Here is a 19,409-nt window from a genome sequence, read left to right as displayed (position 1 = left end):
GATTTTCTACACAAGGCTAACCATCGTCTCATGAGAATATATTAAACCATCCAGAAAAGCGACATGAACTTGAGATAAGTGAGGTCTACCAGTTCAATTTATATAGGCGGTATAGGCGATAAAGGAAGGCGGTATATGGGTGGGGCTAAAGGGGGTGTTAAAACTTATGAACAGTCACTGTATCATCATTTCGATTATTATCAAATATTGATCGGTAGATACAATGTGGAATGTGGATCGTCCAATTCGGAACAGTACGCTTGGTTCGGGTGGAGCGCCGGTGAACTGCGTGAGAACGGAGGCTATTTGGTGTTGGGTGTATCCCTCGATCACCATGTATACAAACTAACCTGAGGGATCGCGAAGAGATCCAAGAGCTTTAGAAAAGCTGTTGCAATTTTGTGGCAGCCAGGAATCACAGAGTGTGAGGTCTTATGGGAGGCTCTTCGTCGAGGAGTCGGCGGTTTGAAGTCGCGCGCCACAAGGGCAACACAACACAGCGAATGGTAATCAGGCTACGGGAGGCTGTGGGGCTCTAGGTTTGGCTTTAGGAAGTGATATACATATCGATATGCCGGTATGTCGTAACTTATCGTAGCAGTACATCATCCATCTAAGTACTTTGCACTGCAAGGGATAGCAGCTGTCCCTTTACCAAGGGCACTGCAACCATAACCCCAACCTTCGCTCATATAAATGGGATTTGACTTTTACTAAATTTTCTTACAGGGCCGAGAAAACTGTCTACCTTGAACTGGTTAACTCTACTCGCGAACACGCTGCCTCTTTGTTCCCTGCCCTGTCTGTCTCCCACGAGTCCACGACTGTTGATCCGCATTCTTTCTTCCCATTTTTCGACAGTAAACATAATATTGGTTATGGCAAAGCCAACAGATCTACCAATCGAGCTTTGGATACAAATTTTTGACTTTCTCACGCGCCGGGAAATCAGCTTTTTGAGCAAGTGCAATCATTCATTGAATTGGATGCTCTCGGCTCTATTATTCGATACCGCATTTGCCAGGCGTTCCCGCTTGTTGCGCCCGGATTTAGTATATACACTGGCGTTCCTACATGCAGTCGATCAAAATTCACAGAGATTAGTCCAATGGCTCCTGCATCACGAACTTCGAACTATGTTGAATGGGTATGTGTTCCGAGTCTTCCAAGCTTCAACTCTGACCTAAATTTATAGATTCATTCCTTTCAAAAAGTCGCAAATCACATACCTCCACTACGCAATCCTTAATGACGCTCCCGTTGTTGTGACATCCTTGGTCAAGTATGGAACTGATGTGTATGAAGGGACTTGCGATTACCCTGATCTTGAGCCCTTATACTTAGCATTAGCAAGCCCCCACGACAATTACCGAGATCTTGACAAGCCACTTTGGATTGCTAGCAGCTACGCTCTTCCTAGGAGCTGCGAATATCTCCTGGAAAGGGGAGCTTCTCCTAACAACTTGAGCAATTTTGGAATGGGAGCTATGCACCTTGCGGTGAGAAGGAGGTTGCCCTGGCGAAACTTCTCCAGGATTACGAGTCCTCGCTACCGCACTACAGGGACAGTTGCCAAATGGTCCTCTTTCCTTCTTCGCACAGTTTCAATTCTACTTCACTTCGGCGGAGATCCAAATTTAAAATCAACCATTTCTCGGAACCATCGATGTGGACCTTGGTGTTGGGGCTCGCTGGACTGTGAACACCGTGGTGAGAGGGTATTGCACTTTGCTTCTGCTAGCGGCGAGAACGATGTTGTCTCATTTCTTATTGAAAATGGAGCAGACCCTACACTACTTGATGATGATGGGTACCTACCGCTTTATCCAGCATTGGCCCAGGGCCATTGCAGAATCGCACTGGGCCTACTAAAAGATTGCTCCTCTCCGGGAGTATTGATAGTTGCTCGATCTACGCAGAGCACAGTACTTCACATTGCTTGTCGCTTTGCATGTCCAAGAGTTGCCCTTTTGCTCCTAGAACAGGGCGCAAATGTAAACCAGCTCGACTCTTGTGGCAAAACTGCACTTCACGAAGGTTTAGGTCAAACTGATATTCAGTTGATGGATAATGTTGTTCAAATATTTCACTTTCTTGTGGAGAATGGAGCCCAACAGGATCTCAAGTCGAGTTTCGGGATAACAGCGCAGCATCTGGCTCGCACACATGTTTCGTCTGAGGTGAGAATGCTTTTGGATTCCGCTCGCAAGGACAGCCTAGTTATACCGTCTCTGGCGCCTGGAAGATATGGATGTCCATACCATTTGTATTGGTAAGCCAGACACACCTTGTATACTGTGCGATTGTGAAAAAACCTAACATAGTCCAGCCATCATGGCTTACAAGAGACGATTGAACCCACAACTCCATCTTCGATAACTTCTACTCGAACTCATTTCAATCCTCTGATGCTTGACATGGAAAGTAATGGGTCATTCCCGGCACTTCCACAGGTACCGCACATGCTGCCTCGTCGATACCAGCCCAGAAAACTTTCTGGTTCAATTTGGATGACTGAGAGGGGGGGGAGGCAACCGATGTTCAAAAGAAGCTCCTCCTTGCGAGATAGTTCGATATCTAGCAAAAAGGCATCGCCTGATTCATATTCCGTGGAATTTCCGAGCATGGATGCACTGGATTCAGGCAACATCTCCTTGACGGCTTCGGGGAAATTCTGGACTAACTTTTCTATTGAGAGGGCGTCCTCCAATAACCCATGTCGCCAGTTGCCAGGCCAGCCTGCTTGCGAGCAAATAGGCAAACTTAAGGGCAATAAGGGCCGAAAGAGATGGCAAACTTTGGCTTTTTAAAACAGAAAATGTCGGAAAAAGCCCTAACCTAGCAATCACGATCTCGGGAAAGGGCTTGGAGTTGGAATTTGAAACGGGGCGTCCTACGTCCGCAGACTGACTCCCGTAACTCAGCTCTCCGGCCAACGTTCGACCTACTCCAAGCTGAGCGAATCACGGCTACTACAGAACCCAGGGACTTTTCCATCCCTTCAAGTCAGTATGCAGCTCTGCCATCAACGACACCCACACTAGGTGGCGGCATGCTTGCGAGCCTAGGAACTCCGAGTCAGCAGTTCAATTTCGCCGATTTCGTGAATCTGACTCCCAGCCCGACACAGGCAGCTTGGGACACCCGCACGCCTGGCAATCCTCTTCGCATTCCTACCACTACCCAAGGAGACCCGAAAATAACTGAGCATGAGCTTCGAGGCTCTGTATCTGTGGCGGGGAGTCTAAAGGGGCTCTGCAGCTTGTTGTCAAAGTGCGGTCTCGATTTCCACCGTCAACCTCCCCTGGCTCTTCACCCATTCTTGCCTCAACTCCGCTCTAATTTACTGATTATGCAGCTTGGGAGAGATAATTCGATTGTCTACTATAGACGGTGCTGATACTGCTTATGCCACAAGCTATTGGTCGCTCCGTTTCTGCTGCAATACGAAGCAGACCCTGGTATTGCGGTGGAACTACAAAGAGACGCCACACAGAATGGTTCAATATCGGTATGTCACATGGGACGCGTCCGGACATTGCACGCAGCAGGTACGGTCACACCCCTACATGCCTACGCGTCGAAGTGCCAGCCGGGCGATCTTTCGCTGGTCCCGCCGTTCGGTGCTCGGTCCATTTCGTCTTTTCAGCCCGGGCTAAGTTCCAAACGAACTATATCACTTCCTGTAATGCTCCTCACCAAGACCCTTTTCTTTTGTCAGAACCCAGTCATCACTTACATTACACGTTAAATGCATCCAAAATGTACTCGAAATGGCGTTCAAACTTCCCTAATACCGTGGGTGTTAGTATGGTGTCGCGCTCTAACGAAGAAGGAATAAAAACAATTGTTCGTTCTACGATTTCTTTTTCTTTTTTCTTTTTCTTCTTTTTCTTTTCTTTTTTGGTACAACTTACATGCGCAATCAGACTGCGAGGCTACCGTCCCGTTCGTATATCACACCAAATATTCAAGACTTTGGGTCCTTTCCTAAATTGGCTACAAAGCGAAATGCAGCCCTACTGTAGCGACCGCGTATGCCGCGGCTCGAATGAACCAGGTCCCCATGACTCACCCGCAGACGTCATCGCAGCCCTACGTGTTGCAGTCCAGAGCATTGACTGATTGTTATTTCTCGGGGAATACATGTGGCTAGTTATACAATATGAGACTGAAAATGCGTCTTAACTTATTTCGTTCTTCGTGTATATTGTGAAGGTGTTATTTCCGATGATGCGGCTTGATTCCTGATCTGCACCAGCCTCATATTGCAACTCGAATCACTAGCCGACATCACTGATTTCAACAAACCGCTTTCTATGGACTCTAAGGAACAGACCGGGTCGGGTTCTCATGCGATCAGGCGCTCAAGTCTGTCAGATACAAACAGAAGAAACCAAAACCGAAGCGTGAAATATGGATGCAATCAGGGAGCAAAGGTGCATCAAGGCATGCCCCGACACAGTATAGCACTTTTGTGAACCTTGATTCAGGATTTGAATAGATCCATGTGAGTAGAACCACCGTCCGATGCCATTGAGCAGAGCCAAGAAGATATAAGATGCCGTCAATCGAGACATGCTCGAGAAAACAGCGTTGTAGAGTGAGACGCTGCATAAAGCCAATGCTCCAAACACTCCAATGACCAGCACCCGTTGTCTCTTCTCCCTTGGCCAGGTTATCAAATAGGTGGCACAGACCATCCCGGCCAGTGTGATTTCCAGAATGGCTGAAGTGATTTTCCCACTACCAGAATTCTCTAAGAGCAAGACCGATACGGACGTCCCCCATATGTGCAGAATAATTCCGATGTGGTCCAACAGGAAGAAAAAAGAAGAGAGCTGCTTCCTCGAGTCAAGCAAGTAATGGCAAAAAGCAGAAGTGTCAAAACAAAAGAGGTTGGATAACAGAGAAACTAATGATGTGATTGCATTGCTTGTTGATGAAGAGCACCGAATTATATGAAAAATGAAGCAAAGTAGAATTCCGCTGCCGCAGAAATGGATTTTTGGGTCGACAGAGCCATTAGTGTGGACGGGCTTATATTATTGTTGTTGGTGTTTCTGGGCGATAAATACTTGATTTGCTTGTAGATCGTTCAATAATAGGTGTCGGTGATCGAAGCTGAATATTTAGCTTTGATAGCACTGGTTCCGCATCTAATGGGACTAAACCGGTTGCTTTGAATGCATTCCGAATGGTCTTAGCCTGTAATTTCATCGTCGCAGGATACATTTCCGATTCATTGATTTGGCAGCTATTCTCGATGCCCACTAGTAAAAGTTAGTCTTCGTAGATTCTCATCATGTGAGCTGAGCGGATGCCTCACTGATCTTGACATCACCAGACTGTGTAAGCAGGATCGTTTCCGGGCCCACGGTAGCGAGCATCGTCACTCAACCGATGTGTGGTAAATTAGACACGTTGCACAGGTGCAGCTCCCCCTCATCACCGAGACTAAACCGTCGGAACATATTTGGTCTCCCCAAATCCAGCGGGATCGGCGCCGACTCTTTCCTGAGAATTTTTAGTTTTTGCTTTGCAGTGTCCACATTCCAATTAGATGACAGTTTGATTTTCAGTGCACGGCCATACATGCGGACACTAGACTCAGCTGGGAATGGCATTAGAGTTCAATATTAATTTGGGAATGAAGGCGCGACGCGACGCAAGGTGAGATATCACTGATTACTAGTAGATCAGCACTTTGACGGACGTGTGTGCTTTCTTAGATAATGGAAGACGAATATTGCAGATGAAAAGAAAATGTGCGACTGGAATTCGGGGCTGATATTCTCTTTCTATCGATGATGGATGCACAGACTAGGTTTGCGCAGGCAAAGAAAGTAATTAGCGACTGACACGTCGCAAAAGGACCGATAAGATCACTTAGCACATCTACACGTCCAGGTAAGCTTATGGTAAGGTACCCCGCCATTAATGCTGGCGCTCCTCGGCTACCGAACCAGTCTATCCCCTGGGTAAGCTTCCCATATAATTGCAGCTGGCCTTCAATATATTCTGACAGCCAAATTTCCAGCCCATCCTCCTTTATCCACCTGGACCGACTACTCAACACCTCAACACAAATTCCGGGGTTCTACAGGTCCCCTCTACAGTTATATTGGAAAATTTGGAAATCTGAGTATCGACAGAATCCGCCCTCTTTCCATGCACCGTCTCCCCTGTCCATGACCACTTGAACAACGGAACGCCTTGCTGTCACAAACCAGGATCCACCTTCAACGACACAGAGCCTGCCTGCTTGGGTTTATCAAACGGCCGCATGGGCCCATATCCATGGAATCGTTGTCAATGTGGCGAAGAAGCACCCGATATTCCATGCTGTGCCCCAATCATAGAATGTAAACTTAGCAGCAACCACTATGATCAACAATATAGTCTCTGTCAAAGACAAGAGCATGGGCTGTGTACTAATCCTCCAGCCTTCGCTGATAATTATTCCACGGAATCGGAGCTCTCTTAATTCAGAGCAGTGCCATTCATTCAATTTCCCCAGGACATCCCTGTCATTTAGTAATTAGTTTTCCATTCACTATAATTGCTTGACTATAACCATTACATATCACTTACGCGTGGCTGTGCACTATCCCCTTTCCTTTGAGGAAGTCATTTGACGCAGCGAGGTTGGGATTGGAGAAAATAAGTTTCATCAGAGGGCGGGTATTGAGAAGAGAATGACCCCGCTCCGCGTTGAAGAATCTTTCATCTGGACATTGCACATGATCTAGGATCGTTGACACACAGCTTTCCAGGCAGTCGACCCTTCCTGTGTATAGATTGTATGAGCATTGAAATTCTTGTGGCCCGTAATCATCTATGATGTGTTCCAGACGTTTCCTTTCAGCGTGGTTGTCAATCATCGTATACATCCCAATGTATTCAGCCTTACTTCTCGATGTTTTTGGGTTTTCTCCCACAACCGAAAGCTTCGGGAATATGTCAGTGCCAGTAAAAGGACATTATTCATATGCGATACGAATACAGACCTCGACTATGTCAACTTGCGTGATATCATAGGAAGGCAAATGTTTCCTCCATTGACCTCTGTGTGTATACCACGCATGGTGTATTTCTCCCCACGTGGTGACTTCATCTACAGGATCAGAGACCGCAACTGACAGAATCGAACAACTGTATATTTCACCCCAGCAAAGTAAGACGGAGGCATTTGTACCATCTTCAAGCAATGGACGAAGCCTTTCTGTCAATAACTTTCTGCGGTTTTTATGTGCGACTTCACCGGCGTCTGAAAAGACAAACTCTGATTCAGAGCTAGTAGTTGGCGTCATATCCTTTGCTTTCGCTTCGCTTGCAGCATTTAGTTCGGGGTCACTATTATTCGAGAGCTGTGGCTGCCCAACCCGACTTTTTGGTGAACTTGCGGTCAGACGCCTAGGTGGGATGTTCTCTGCGGAGGGTGGAGTACCGAATTGAGCATACTTGAAAGCTAATTTTGGATATTCCAGAATGAGGAATGACAAGAGCCGGGCCAGCCTCAGCGATTCGGAATGGGTATGCTGATCCTGTCCAGTATAAGTTGAATCGAGGTCTGGTGCTGGCCTTTGGGATTCGTGGTTCTCAATCTGCCTCGGCCTCAGCCGAGCTCGTTGTGGTTGGCTAAGATAACTCATTTTTGTGAGTTGGAAGACGTCAGATGGGCTAGAAAGCTTGAGGGGTTTGGAGGTCCTTATATCTTTCCAATGAGAAGCAATTGTGGGGCAAATTAGAGGCGTATCGCAATGACCCAATTCATGCATGAGCTCACCAGGCCTATACACCTAATTGGATAGAATTTCGCCTCATCAGTGGGTAGATGCCTTTTGTTTATTGTGACTGGCCGGAGATGCGGGGTAATTGCCCTATCTCCCTTCACTTTCGGGTTGCTAGTGAACAGCCTTGAAGGGGCTTTGAGCCATATATTAGTGCGAAGTAAATTGTCTTCTTTGTGTTTGAAAAGAAGATGAACGAATTAATAGTCTGATTTCCGAGATAATCAATTGTTTAATCACACGCTGCAAATACTCTCTTGCCCGTTGACCCTCATGTTTTCACCACTATAGGTGCCCAAAACAAGGATGGCAAATGCGAGATATCATTGGCTAGCTAGATGCTCCGTTTCCAGTGGATAAAGATTCCGTAGCATTGGGCTGATTCCAACACAGACTGAACGCACTACATTGTAGATGAGATGAGTCTATACATACCAAGATTATCTTCCCTACCTTGATAGAGAAGCCATGCCCGTATGTTCACTCCGGGAGTGTGACGGTTCATGGATGCTTGGGTTTTACCACTACGCCATCTGGCCAAAAAGGCACAATGTTTGGTCAGCGACCAAACACCCAAGCTACTATATATGCTTCATCTCTGACAGCAATCAATAGCGTGCCTGGGAACCACGCCATGAATCCTGGGGTCGAATAGGATCCCAGGAACGTGAGTGTCTCGGGGGAGACACACTCTAGTCTTCCGGTGCTTGATTAATCCACATTCAGTCTGTGAAGCAACTTGCAATGGAAAGAAACAGCTATCGCTCAGCAGTCGTATGTATCGTGCATGCCTCTATCCCCATTATTTGCATCTTGCCCACGGGCTTTAGAGACGAGATATTGCCTTAACACCATCGCTGACAGGTATGGGCACACAGCCGATGTTGGTTTCACGGAAGCCTACGTACACTCAAGTCACTGGTTCTCGGACAAGCCAGGGATTACCTGAGGAGAAATCAAGGCTTCACGTAACACCAGTCTCGAAACAATTTCCTTTGCCAGCCTTCAAACGACCATTATACTGTGATGATTTGCTATTATACCCCAGCTCTCCAATCAGCACCCTTGATGTTGAACTTACGATGGAACGCGACCACAATGGAGGAGCTGCCGAGGTAGATACATCAACTGGTGCCATAAGAGGACAATATACCAGCACTGGCTTTGATGACCATAGCCTCTTACCGAACGAGGATTCAATGAGCGACGTTACCGACTTGCTTCAGAACGTCATTAGCAAAACCACCCTTTCGCCGACTGCATTCGATCGTACCTTTCAGCAAGACTTGGCTAGTTTGGATACATTGCACTCTGATTATTCATCTAAATCTTACGTGGTATCCCTGCATCATTCGACGAGCCAGGAACATACCCAAGATTCCGAGGCCGGAGGGACTGGACAGAGCAGGTTTTTACAAAGCGACAGACTTTCAGGAACCCAGTGGTCTGGCGCTGCTGATCGTATTACTGGGACGACGGGGCATCACTTATCTCAGGCCCCGAGTGATGAAAGCCAAACTTTGTCGAGGACATTGACAGGAACGGCGGCTAGCTCTCAAACTATTTACCAGACGTTTCCAACATCAGCCACAAAAACCTCAGATCGTGAATGGCATGATACAGCAGTCTATGGCAGTAATCTATCGGCAAGGGTTTCAAAGCAGGGCGCGCTATTGATACTCTGCAGCGTTCTCGGAGGCTGTCTTGCTTTAATTGGGGTCTTTATTATACACTGCTTTATCCTCCATCATTTCCATAGGCATGCTGGGGGTTCGACCCCTATCCTTCCCTCGCAACTAGTGGTAGATACCCCGGAAAAAAGTGCGAAAATCCTACCTAGGACAGCTGAAGTATCGCATTTTTCAAATGATACTTGAATTCGCATCGCATTGCCACTGACTCACATTAAACCCTTTTACTGTGCTTAATCCCCCCGTAATAACCCTCTAGGAGTTGTTATTGATAGATCAGGGCCAGATTTCAATTCGAGACCCCCTATTTCTCCAACCCGAGTGTGGGACATACAGTTTAGTGGTAAATTCTAAGTTCAATATATATGAGATGAAAATCACTTTCAGTCTAGGACGGGTCCCTATTTAGGTTTCAGGACAATGATCGTGGGATTATGACGTGGACAGTGCCTAACTGAGTGGCAATGCAGCTAGTGGTAATGAAGGTGGTGAAGGTGGTGAAGGTGAAATCAATGTTAGCTCGGTCGTGCTTTGAGCATGCACGCTACGTTTTCTAGATTTTGGCGTCGGGCTGGTATGAATATTGCCATTCTCATAGCGAGGCTACACAGCCTCCAATTCTGCTGCCTACCAGAAAAATATTCATCCCGTTGATTTTAATGGGCCCACAACTATACAAATAGCCTCAAAAATCGACAATGCTGACCGGGGTGGCATTATAATGTACTGCGAATTTCAAAACGTCGTGTCAATTATTATATCATATTTAGTGACTATTTAAGGTTGCTAGCCCCGCGAACTAAGGTCAGCACACCCACGTTACGCCACGCTCGAGCTCAGCTTCAACACACACACGACGCAAGCGGGTGCACACGGTATCTGTGCCGGCAGGTCATGGCTTCTGGAAATCAATTGATTAGCCAAAGTCCCGGCAAAATTTTACAAACAAAAAAGCGGTCAAATGGGGGAGATCAAATCTCCGATGAATGCTGCGTCAGTTGCATGATCCTGCTGGTTTTACTCTTTTCGGGCACCTCCCCAGAGCATCGTATCACTGCCGTCGAGAATGAAGTGGAGCGGTCAGTTGGAACATTGACGGCGACAATTCCCAAAATTCACCGTCCCCCTTTGGATCAAGCATTTACCCCGATGACCCTTGCATCGAATCTGTTGGCTCAAACACAGTCTGCACAAGCTCTGCAGGGAAAGAAGGGAAATTATAAGAGAACGTTCCCTATCAAGCAATCTCGGCTACCATTAGTGAATTTGCTAGATACGAGTCAAATCTCGACCAAAATTGAAACTTTGAAGAGACGAGGCTGGCCCAAATTGAAGCGACTGGGTCGAGCTGTTCAACGTAATTCAAGACGGATTTCGCGTCTTCGTGCACACTTGTCATTCTTACAAGCAGAGCTCGAAGAATGGACATCATCGCGAGATGGCTCAGCAAGGACAACTCTGTGCAAGCAGGAGCTGACTGAAAATGAGTTCTCCCCAGGCCGGATGTATCTAGTTGGATCTTTTTTGGTCCAGTATTATCTCCAGAAATGGAATGAGGAGCCAATTGATGGAAATAGGGTGAATATTCCGGGGTTGATCGCTCTGTTAATTGACCAATTCCCTTGCCTACGTGCGTGACATTGTTTTGTTTTTTGGTTATTTTGGTCGGAAGTGCTGTCGAGGTATCATTGCATGGGTGATATAGTAAACTATAGAATTTTTTTACATTGAAATAGACCGAAGAATGATTGAATTACGGCTGATACTGTTTTCTAACGGTTTTACACAGCAACGTGGCGTATGCTGTTTCAAATATTCTAAAGAATCTTTCTTTTTCCCTAGCGACAGCATTTGACGTATTATAGTAAGATCATTACCAACGCATGAGCTTTAGGAAAAAAAGCTCCCCCATTGAAAGTTTTATAAGATTCTACATACAAAAACGTGGAAGATCAGCTCCATGCTACATTCCGGTCGCAGCCCAATTGGTCCACCTCGAACAACAATCCGACTCAGTGGCGAAATCGAGGGGTTCTTAACTACTACATAGGATATCCCATGGATTCGCCCGCAACTATCAAGTGAAAGTCAATCGAGTCACTCGCGTTTCGAGAAGAGCCTCCGATAATTCCAAAGGTGTAAAAGTTGTCTACCTGGCATGTTTGTTGAACTTTTGTCGCCAGGGGCACAAGGTTTCCACAGTTTGTTGAGATGCGCTCCAGGCTCTGAGTGTCGTCAGTACGGAGCCCTACATGCCTTGAAGTTTGGAGCACTTACATAGTTGCAAAGAAATATACCGGATAGGTTGGCATGGGAGAGACGATGGCAATTGCCAGCATCGACATCGCACGAGATATCGCTGACTTTGCTCAAGTGGTCAATGTTCTCCGTTGTAGCGTCCATATAGGCAATCCCGTGCGAATATACACAAGCCGGAGTTTTCTGTTACGATCATTAGATACTTGCCAAAGGTCAAGTATGGAGACCGACCTCTATGATCATTTCGTACGGGGGGCTCGGCACTGGAAATGTTGGCGAAGAGTGATACTAGAAATACGTCAGCAGGTGTTTTTCTATGATGCGCTTTGCGGGGATCGCACTGGGTGGGTGGATGTTGCTGTGTGGACCGGTTTATCGTTGGGCCTTGCGACCTATCGAAAGTGAGTATATGTGAACCGCATGATGCAGGGCGAATGTACAGCCACTCACGACTAGAACGGCGAAACGCAGCAACACAATGCTAGCGAAATTTATGCCGACCTTCATAACGTTAATGGAAAACAGACACAGTCCGTAACGTAGGGAGCGGGAGTGAGGGTACTTTATATCTCTTGGAAATGGTAGACTTCGACCGTTATAGCTCCACACGCGCAGGGAATCTTAAATTGAGGCTATACCGGCATCAATGTGCCGTCCCAAAACTGAAAGTTGGTTCCTTATACTGACATCAATATCCAGTGTCACTGGCATTTCTTTGATGCCAGTGATTCAAGCTTAATTATGCGTCACTCACCGTTCTTTTCTTTTCTTTTCCTTTTGTGAGTCGCCACACCTATGTAAATCGGCACCTCACAAATATGCTCATCGAGCCTTGGTGATATAAAAGCGCTTCGCACCACCACCCGCCAAAGCTAGGTCTTCGGATACCTAAATTCACTGATCATGTTTAGGTCTCTGCTCACACTCATTGCTATCCTCGGTCAAGTTCAAGCCCTTGATCTTGGACCACTCATTCAATCCACCTGTGATGCAGTCATCACGTGGAACCAATTTATGGGTGGAAGCTTGAATGCCACGCTTTCAAGTTCTGGACACCCACAATCAGTTTCCTTGTCGATTGACTGCGAGGCTGAGATGGAAAGCGCATTCAGTAGATGTAGGTATCATACTACCCTCGCATTATACCTGACTGCTAATATTCACAGGTGTTAATGGTTCTTCCATTGATTGCCATAGTATTGTCGTCTCCCTGGAAGGTCAAATTCCTCCGATGGCTACGGTGAAGCAACATGCAGAAAGGGCAACTAGTGATGAGGTTCCCTCTCAACAGCAGGGCACTTGTTCATGTCAATCGCCTCCACAGAATAAAGAGACTACGAACCCCGAAGGCACTCAGTCACAGACAAGCATCAGTACCGAGAGTACTGTGTCTGTTACTCAGATTGCGACCTCTAGCTTCGAGCCCCCGGACAAGAATACATCAACCTCTGCGAGCATCTCGACATCCACAAGCGCACCTAGCGAGACACCTGGCCCTACCACAACTCCCCCGCCAAAGGGTTCTGGGGAACTCGACCTGAATACCTGCCTCATCAAGTAAGTGATTATTTGGTATGCTAAGCAAGCTATGTTATCTAACCACATTATTAGAGAGGCGGACCAACTCGCAGGCGGTCTTTGCCACTGCGCCTCTGGGTCAACAAGGGCATTTACGTCAGCGGAGTGTACCCTAGTCCATTGAAATAAAGGAAGCAAGACTGCACTTGTCAAATTGCAAACCAAGTGACTTGGCCCTCATTTCATCATGCGGTATAGAACCCTTGGTATTGCCAGGAGTGCAAACTGGAAGTATCACGCTATGTATTGAATGTAAGAAGAATATAGAAATCAGAAAAAAGGTGAAGTCATTGATATTCGTGGGGCTATGGGAACTTACTCTTTAATGTGTTAGACAGTAACATATAAAATAACTAAAATCAGTGCCGAACCTCTATCAAGCTCATTTCCAATGGACATCCTGCTGAAAGCAAACCACAATTCATCTCACTAATCAAGAAGTGCAGTACAACTTATCCATAAACATTATATTAGTAGATACTACATGTACAAGTTTGCCTACTTCAACTTAATCTTTGCCAGGATAAATACTTCGAGTTCTTTTCTATTGGCAGTTCAACCATATGGATGGTCCATCTTTTCTGCTGTTGCATCTAATTGCCAAGCCTTGGCCGAGAAGTGGGAAATTATCTCTATGGACCATATCAGTTGGTGGATTGAGGCATTGTTGCTTCTATGGTGCACATTCTGGGGTAACTGAAAGCTTTTGATCGCTGTGTCTGATTCATGAGAACTTGTGTTGGTGAGCTTCTATATGGTGTATTGCCTTTTGGTGCGAACTGCTGTGGTACTTTGGATACATTATTGTTGTCTTCACGCGAATACATAGAATCACGGAAATTCGGCCTCTGAGAATATCACTCAAGTAGAGTGGCCAAAATTGTTCGCCCATCTTCCCGGGCTACGATGCTAGTCTAGCAGTTTCATGGTCATCTTCTGCCCTGCGATCAGGCTTGTGGGTCGGTGTGCATCCTTCTGATGGGATCGAAGACATCACGCGCTGAGAATGATGCATTCACTGAACAAAACTCCTCGCATTCCGCTTGGGCTTCGCAAGCTCTTTCAACCAGGTTGCAGATTGTGTTCTGGAAATTCCGGAGAAGTTGATGGACAGAGTTGGTCGAGCGCTGGGTGCCGGATTTGTAAAGATTTTGTAGTTCGTTTAAAGTATGTTCTGTGAGGTCTTGGAGTAGCTTGAAGAGAGCATAACAATCCCGGTAATAAGCATTCTGTGCTTGCTGTTGACCGATCTGACGTACAATCTGTACAATGTCTTCCATTGTGTTCATTTGCTTGAGGCGCTATCATCCACGGGAGAAAGAAGGATCACATTTGACTCTCAGGCCCTGCCTTTGCATAATGAGGAACATCGATTACACAAATAGAAGGAGGACACTTTGGATGCCGTTGAGACCAAAAACACCCATTGATAATTCAACGTAAACCTGCTCTTTTCTAAGGCTCTACTCTAACCTTTGAGGTGGTCATTATAAATGTGATGGTTCTCACTTCACCGTTCTGGTGATCAACACCGCACAAAGCGTTAACTCAACTCTTCATGTGCCATAGGAAACACCTAGTTACCCGGTCAATGAGTACAGTCTGAGCTCCACATTTGTCTATAAAACCACACGCTCTTCCGAATAATGCTGCCCAAGACGGCCAGTAAATATACTTTGACTTTACAAAATGGACACTCTCGATTATTGAAACCTGCGCAACTACGCCATCGGTGCCATAATAGGCATGCTCGGGTTTTCCTACTTTGTCATTTATCTATTGATGTTCCTGGTTTTTCATTTTCCTGCATCTCAAGAGTCAATCCCATACGCTCTAACAGTGATCGCGTTTGGTGGAGGCATTGCCCTGTGGTATCTGTGTGTTGTCTTCCAGAATGGCTTCAGTGCATTTCAAAAGGAAGAACCGAGAAAAGAGCAAGATTCAATGTGGCTTGTAGGTCTGTTCCTAGTATGGACCGCAGCACTTCCGACGATCGCTTTTCTCTTTCCAGCCCAACCATTGCTACAGCTTGGATACGCGTCGGCTTTTACCATGATCGCTGTTGGAAGCCTCTCGGATGGTTATCTCTAAGATATGGACACGGGAGCATTTTCTAGTCGATTGTCCGTCCAATTTGCTTCTGTGGGCCTGTTGGCCTTGGTACCAACCATTCACGCATTGGCCGAGCCGCTCCACGCTCCCTCTCCACTGGCCGCTGCATTCGGCCGACTGGTGCTCATCAACCTATTTGGCTGTTCTCTCTACGCTTTGCGCCCTCTTGAGAGAATTGGAATGGTCCAGACTTGGCAGCCTAGTCTCCACGGCATGTACTTGGTCTTGACATACAGTCTCGTGGAGTATTCCAAAGCGGTCATGCAGGTAGCAATTCCTTACATGTCTTGATGGCGAGCAGCGGAGTAGTCATGAGCAAGAGCGGAACTGAAAGGCCAACACTTGTAATACCCTATTTTCTGTTGTCTGATGTAGGGGTTATTGCCAGTGTTTTGTCTGGATCAACCATTGACCTTCACCTGCGTGACTTAACCACCACATGGGATGTTTGCTCCATGTTGATGATACTGTTGTCAATTTGTCTTTTGCTTATTCCTTATGTCATTTACCTTTGTTTCTTAGTTTGGCGGTTTTGCATGCATTCTAGAAGCAGGCAAAACCGTGAACAATCTAAGAAAATCTACTTTTGGAGCAGGTTGAAACCAGACCTGAGATAGCAGAGTCATTTCCGCCATGTCCATCGACGCTTTTTTGCATATCGCAGACTGTAGATCAGGGAATATAATTAACAATACCCTATAGCCAGTTGCCTGAAAACTATTGAGATGTAAGAGAGATGAGGGAAAACAGTCTTAAAACTATTACAGGGTTTGGTTATTTCTCGCGCTATTGGAACAAATATTCATCGGCTTACACAACATAGAGGCTCTCTGGTCCGTCAGTAAGAACAAGGAATTGTTAAGATAATGAGCAGAGCGTATTTCACTTTCTTTTGAGGCTTTAGTGATGTAGCTATCCATTTTGCCGCATTCCATGGTGTTGCGACGGGTCCCAAAGCACACTATCATGACGGTGAGTGGAGTTTATAACCCCTGCCTCTGCATTTTCCGATCCCAGGCCCTTTGAAAACGAGACGCGTATTGACTTATGCCAATGATGGAACGCCAATCTAAACATGGATCATGAGCAAAAGCATCTCCGTTGTCCCAGTACAAGCGATATCCTCTGGAGCCTAAATTAGCGATGACAGCAAAGGTGCAAGTAAAGTTTTCGGCCAAAAGAAACAATGATTATAGGGCAATGAGAGTTCGCCCAGGACAGGCAACCGTTGGCTGCTGGAACTGATAAGGATAATCGAGGTTATATGAATTCATTATTTGGGTTATGTTCATCCAAGACTCCGTATACTGTATATTATTAATCAGCCATCTTCAAGGATGAGAGGCTGTTTCATCAGAACCTCGGGAGGATTCCAGGCATATTGTAGCCAACACACACTGTTTTCTTGAGGATTTGGGGGCTGAGACCTGGGAAAATCACAGTGATCTCCAGCGGTAGAGTTAGGTATTTAGATATTCACCAACTTGCTGCATTGCTTCGATATCTGCTGGACAGGACGATGCTGTAACAGTGATTGGCCACTCTGAAACGTTGTCTGGCTGCACCCTATCCCTGACAAAGCCAAATGCAGATGGTCATTTGCTTTTGTCCGCTTGATTAAGCACGATATGAATTGGACTAGAGACTATACTCCAGGCTTTCAACACGGAGTCTATTCTTGTGTCCGCACAAAGAAAGAGCAAGAATGTTGCCGCGGAGCCTCAACTGAGGGTCCTCACTTTGTCTTTAGTACCTCAAGGTTGCGGAAAGATGTTTCTTATAAGCAGGAAATTGAGTATGCTGTCCGTCAAGGAGGTCCTAGAATAAGATGAAGAGCTCCTGGGAGTTATACAGTATTAAATGGGCAATATGCCTCTAATTGAGTATATAAGTCTCGAGTTCTCATTCAAAAAGCATATCGGCTGCAATCAATCATGGGCATGATTTCAGAAAACATCGTCAAGTCCGTTTTAGTGACCATTCTTCTTGTTCTCAGCCTTGGAAGACTATTTATTTCGTATCGGTTTCCCTTAAATTGGCCATGGCACAAAACCGATTTAGCTTTGTGTGCCTTGCCTTGTATTTTCTTCGCTCTTCTCACTGGATTGTTCTGGAGCAACAGGTTTCCAGCATGGGGTGAAGTGCTCTTCTGGGTTACTTCGATCTTCCCACCACTATATGCAGTAGGTCGACAGTACATGGAACTCGATTATAGTGGGTCTCTTTTTAGGCTAACCACGCCATAGTACCTCCCTATAATCTTCCAGCAGCGGAAATACCTAAACACGCCTCGATTACTGCGCACCATGTATCCTTCTTTTGCTGCACTTTCCACCCTGGCTAAAGTGGCATTCTCTCTCGTTGGAACTTTTGTCCTGAGCTCTGTTCATCTGGGCGGCCTCTTTATTCTCTCTATGGACTACCTCGGTATAGCTGCATGGTATTGGTGGTTGTTTCGACAGTCAACTCTAGGCCAAGCTCAGCTACGGTTTATCTCGTGTTACTTCTCTATAGTAGCACTTCTTTTGCTTGTGGTTGCCATTATAGGCATGTTAGGTAAAACATGGATATTTGCACTAGAGGTAATCACAATCATTCCCATATTGCCAACAACACTGACACTCAGCAGATCGAACTGGTCCTTGCCTTGGTATCTTCTTTGCAGTTAACCAAGTGAGCCACGGAGATGTACCTTTGGGTACCTCCAAATGAATTACGCCATGTCGACGCCATGGGCAGGGTGACTCAGGCAAGGCTTTTAAACCAGAATCATACGGTTTCCCTCCTAAATGCAAAGAAATTCGCCAAGGAGACTGGAGGATAATTTAAATCCAGCCTTCTCATTAGCTAGAGCAAATTACAATCTGATTGTCCATGAACTCGGGAGATATGCTATAGAGTGCTTACTGCTTGAAGTCGCTTGATTATATATAGTGTGATCCCTTCTTAATCAAGTTGTAAATACATGTATACTCTCTCAGAATCATGCATTTAGATCGCAATGTACTTATTTTGACAACTTGGTGTCCCCAATCTCCGAGACGTTTCATTTTTCCACATGCAACTGTCTACAAATGAACTACAAAAGCAGAGCAACGATCCTCTTACCGGCTGACATTTTAATGTACAGGTCCGCTCGAAATGACTTCCACCACTTTATTCTTTTTAGTTCTTCTTGAATCTTGGCCAGACCCACTTCAGTCTACACCTGGCCTAGATCATCGTGAACTGTCGAATAGGAAAAGGGCTATGATCAAGCCTGTCTTCGACTAACTGCATTAGGACTAGCGTCACTAAAAAATAGTGTTCGCGAAACAATCAAAGAGAACGAGATAGTGAATCCAATTTCGATCCTCCCTGTATACCAATCGATAGAATGCCTAGCAGAGTAAGCTCCTACATAGAGAGTCCATTTTGATAGGCTGACCTATCGTGCACGGTAGACCTATTTCATACTCATTTTCTTGCAAGAGATTTTCATATATTTAACGATACACGGACGAAACTAGGGATTGCGACATGCTACACTTCGGGTCCTCGTGTGTGCCCTGTATCTGTCTGACCTAGCAACGTCTATGGGGCTTGGGACGAAGTCGTCGCATCCAATCTAGTCGAGTTGCCTCTCGCTCGGAAACCGCTCGCTCTTGGCGCGGGCCATTTTTGGCACCCGTTCTTTGGGATTTGCCAGGCTGTCCCGCTAGGAGCGTAACATGTGAGCTATGGGATCGAAGATGAATCCTCACTTGAAGGATTTTGTTGGCTCGCCGCGAAGAAGGTGGGCTCGGCGAGTCAGCGCGAATGTTGCGACCGGCATTTGGATCATGGCGAGTGGTCATCTTTGATAGTGGGAGCTTGGAGGAGTCACATAGGAATGGCGCCAGGTCGCAGTCGCTTGCTAGTTTTTGGTGGCGCAGCCGGCGAGCTGTTGCAGTCATTGCCATTTGAGCTGACAGGTGCAAGGGAAACATGGAGTCAA

The 19,409-nt window shown here is 46.2% G+C and overlaps 3 protein-coding genes across 3 annotated transcripts; 2 read left to right on the top strand and 1 right to left on the bottom strand.

The window, feature by feature from the left end:
- Positions 1-1,136: 1,136 nt before the first annotated feature.
- On the top strand, positions 1,137-1,641 carry N7471_013469 (uncharacterized protein; the record flags this gene model as incomplete). Its single annotated transcript, XM_057286188.1, has 3 exons — positions 1,137-1,147; positions 1,196-1,499; positions 1,564-1,641. The coding sequence occupies 3 exons, from the start codon at positions 1,137-1,139 to the stop codon at positions 1,639-1,641; spliced, it is 393 nt and encodes a 130-aa protein (XP_057129513.1).
- Positions 1,642-11,526: 9,885 nt separating this feature from the next.
- N7471_013468 (uncharacterized protein) lies at positions 11,527-12,250 on the bottom strand (the record flags this gene model as incomplete). Its single annotated transcript, XM_057286187.1, has 5 exons — positions 11,527-11,709; positions 11,762-11,926; positions 11,975-12,031; positions 12,085-12,135; positions 12,194-12,250. The coding sequence occupies 5 exons, from the start codon at positions 12,248-12,250 to the stop codon at positions 11,527-11,529; spliced, it is 513 nt and encodes a 170-aa protein (XP_057129512.1).
- Positions 12,251-12,646: 396 nt separating this feature from the next.
- N7471_013467 (uncharacterized protein) lies at positions 12,647-12,987 on the top strand (the record flags this gene model as incomplete). Its single annotated transcript, XM_057286186.1, has 2 exons — positions 12,647-12,860; positions 12,941-12,987. The coding sequence occupies 2 exons, from the start codon at positions 12,647-12,649 to the stop codon at positions 12,985-12,987; spliced, it is 261 nt and encodes an 86-aa protein (XP_057129511.1).
- Between the last annotated feature and the right edge of the window lie 6,422 nt (positions 12,988-19,409).

Source organism: Penicillium samsonianum, assembly GCF_028829775.1.
Source record: "Penicillium samsonianum strain IBT 33392 chromosome Unknown utg000009l_segment0_segment0, whole genome shotgun sequence".
Taxonomy (NCBI): Eukaryota; Fungi; Ascomycota; class Eurotiomycetes; order Eurotiales; family Aspergillaceae; genus Penicillium; species Penicillium samsonianum.
Note: the sequence above shows the minus strand (reverse complement) of the source record. Positions and strands in the feature narration are given on the sequence as shown.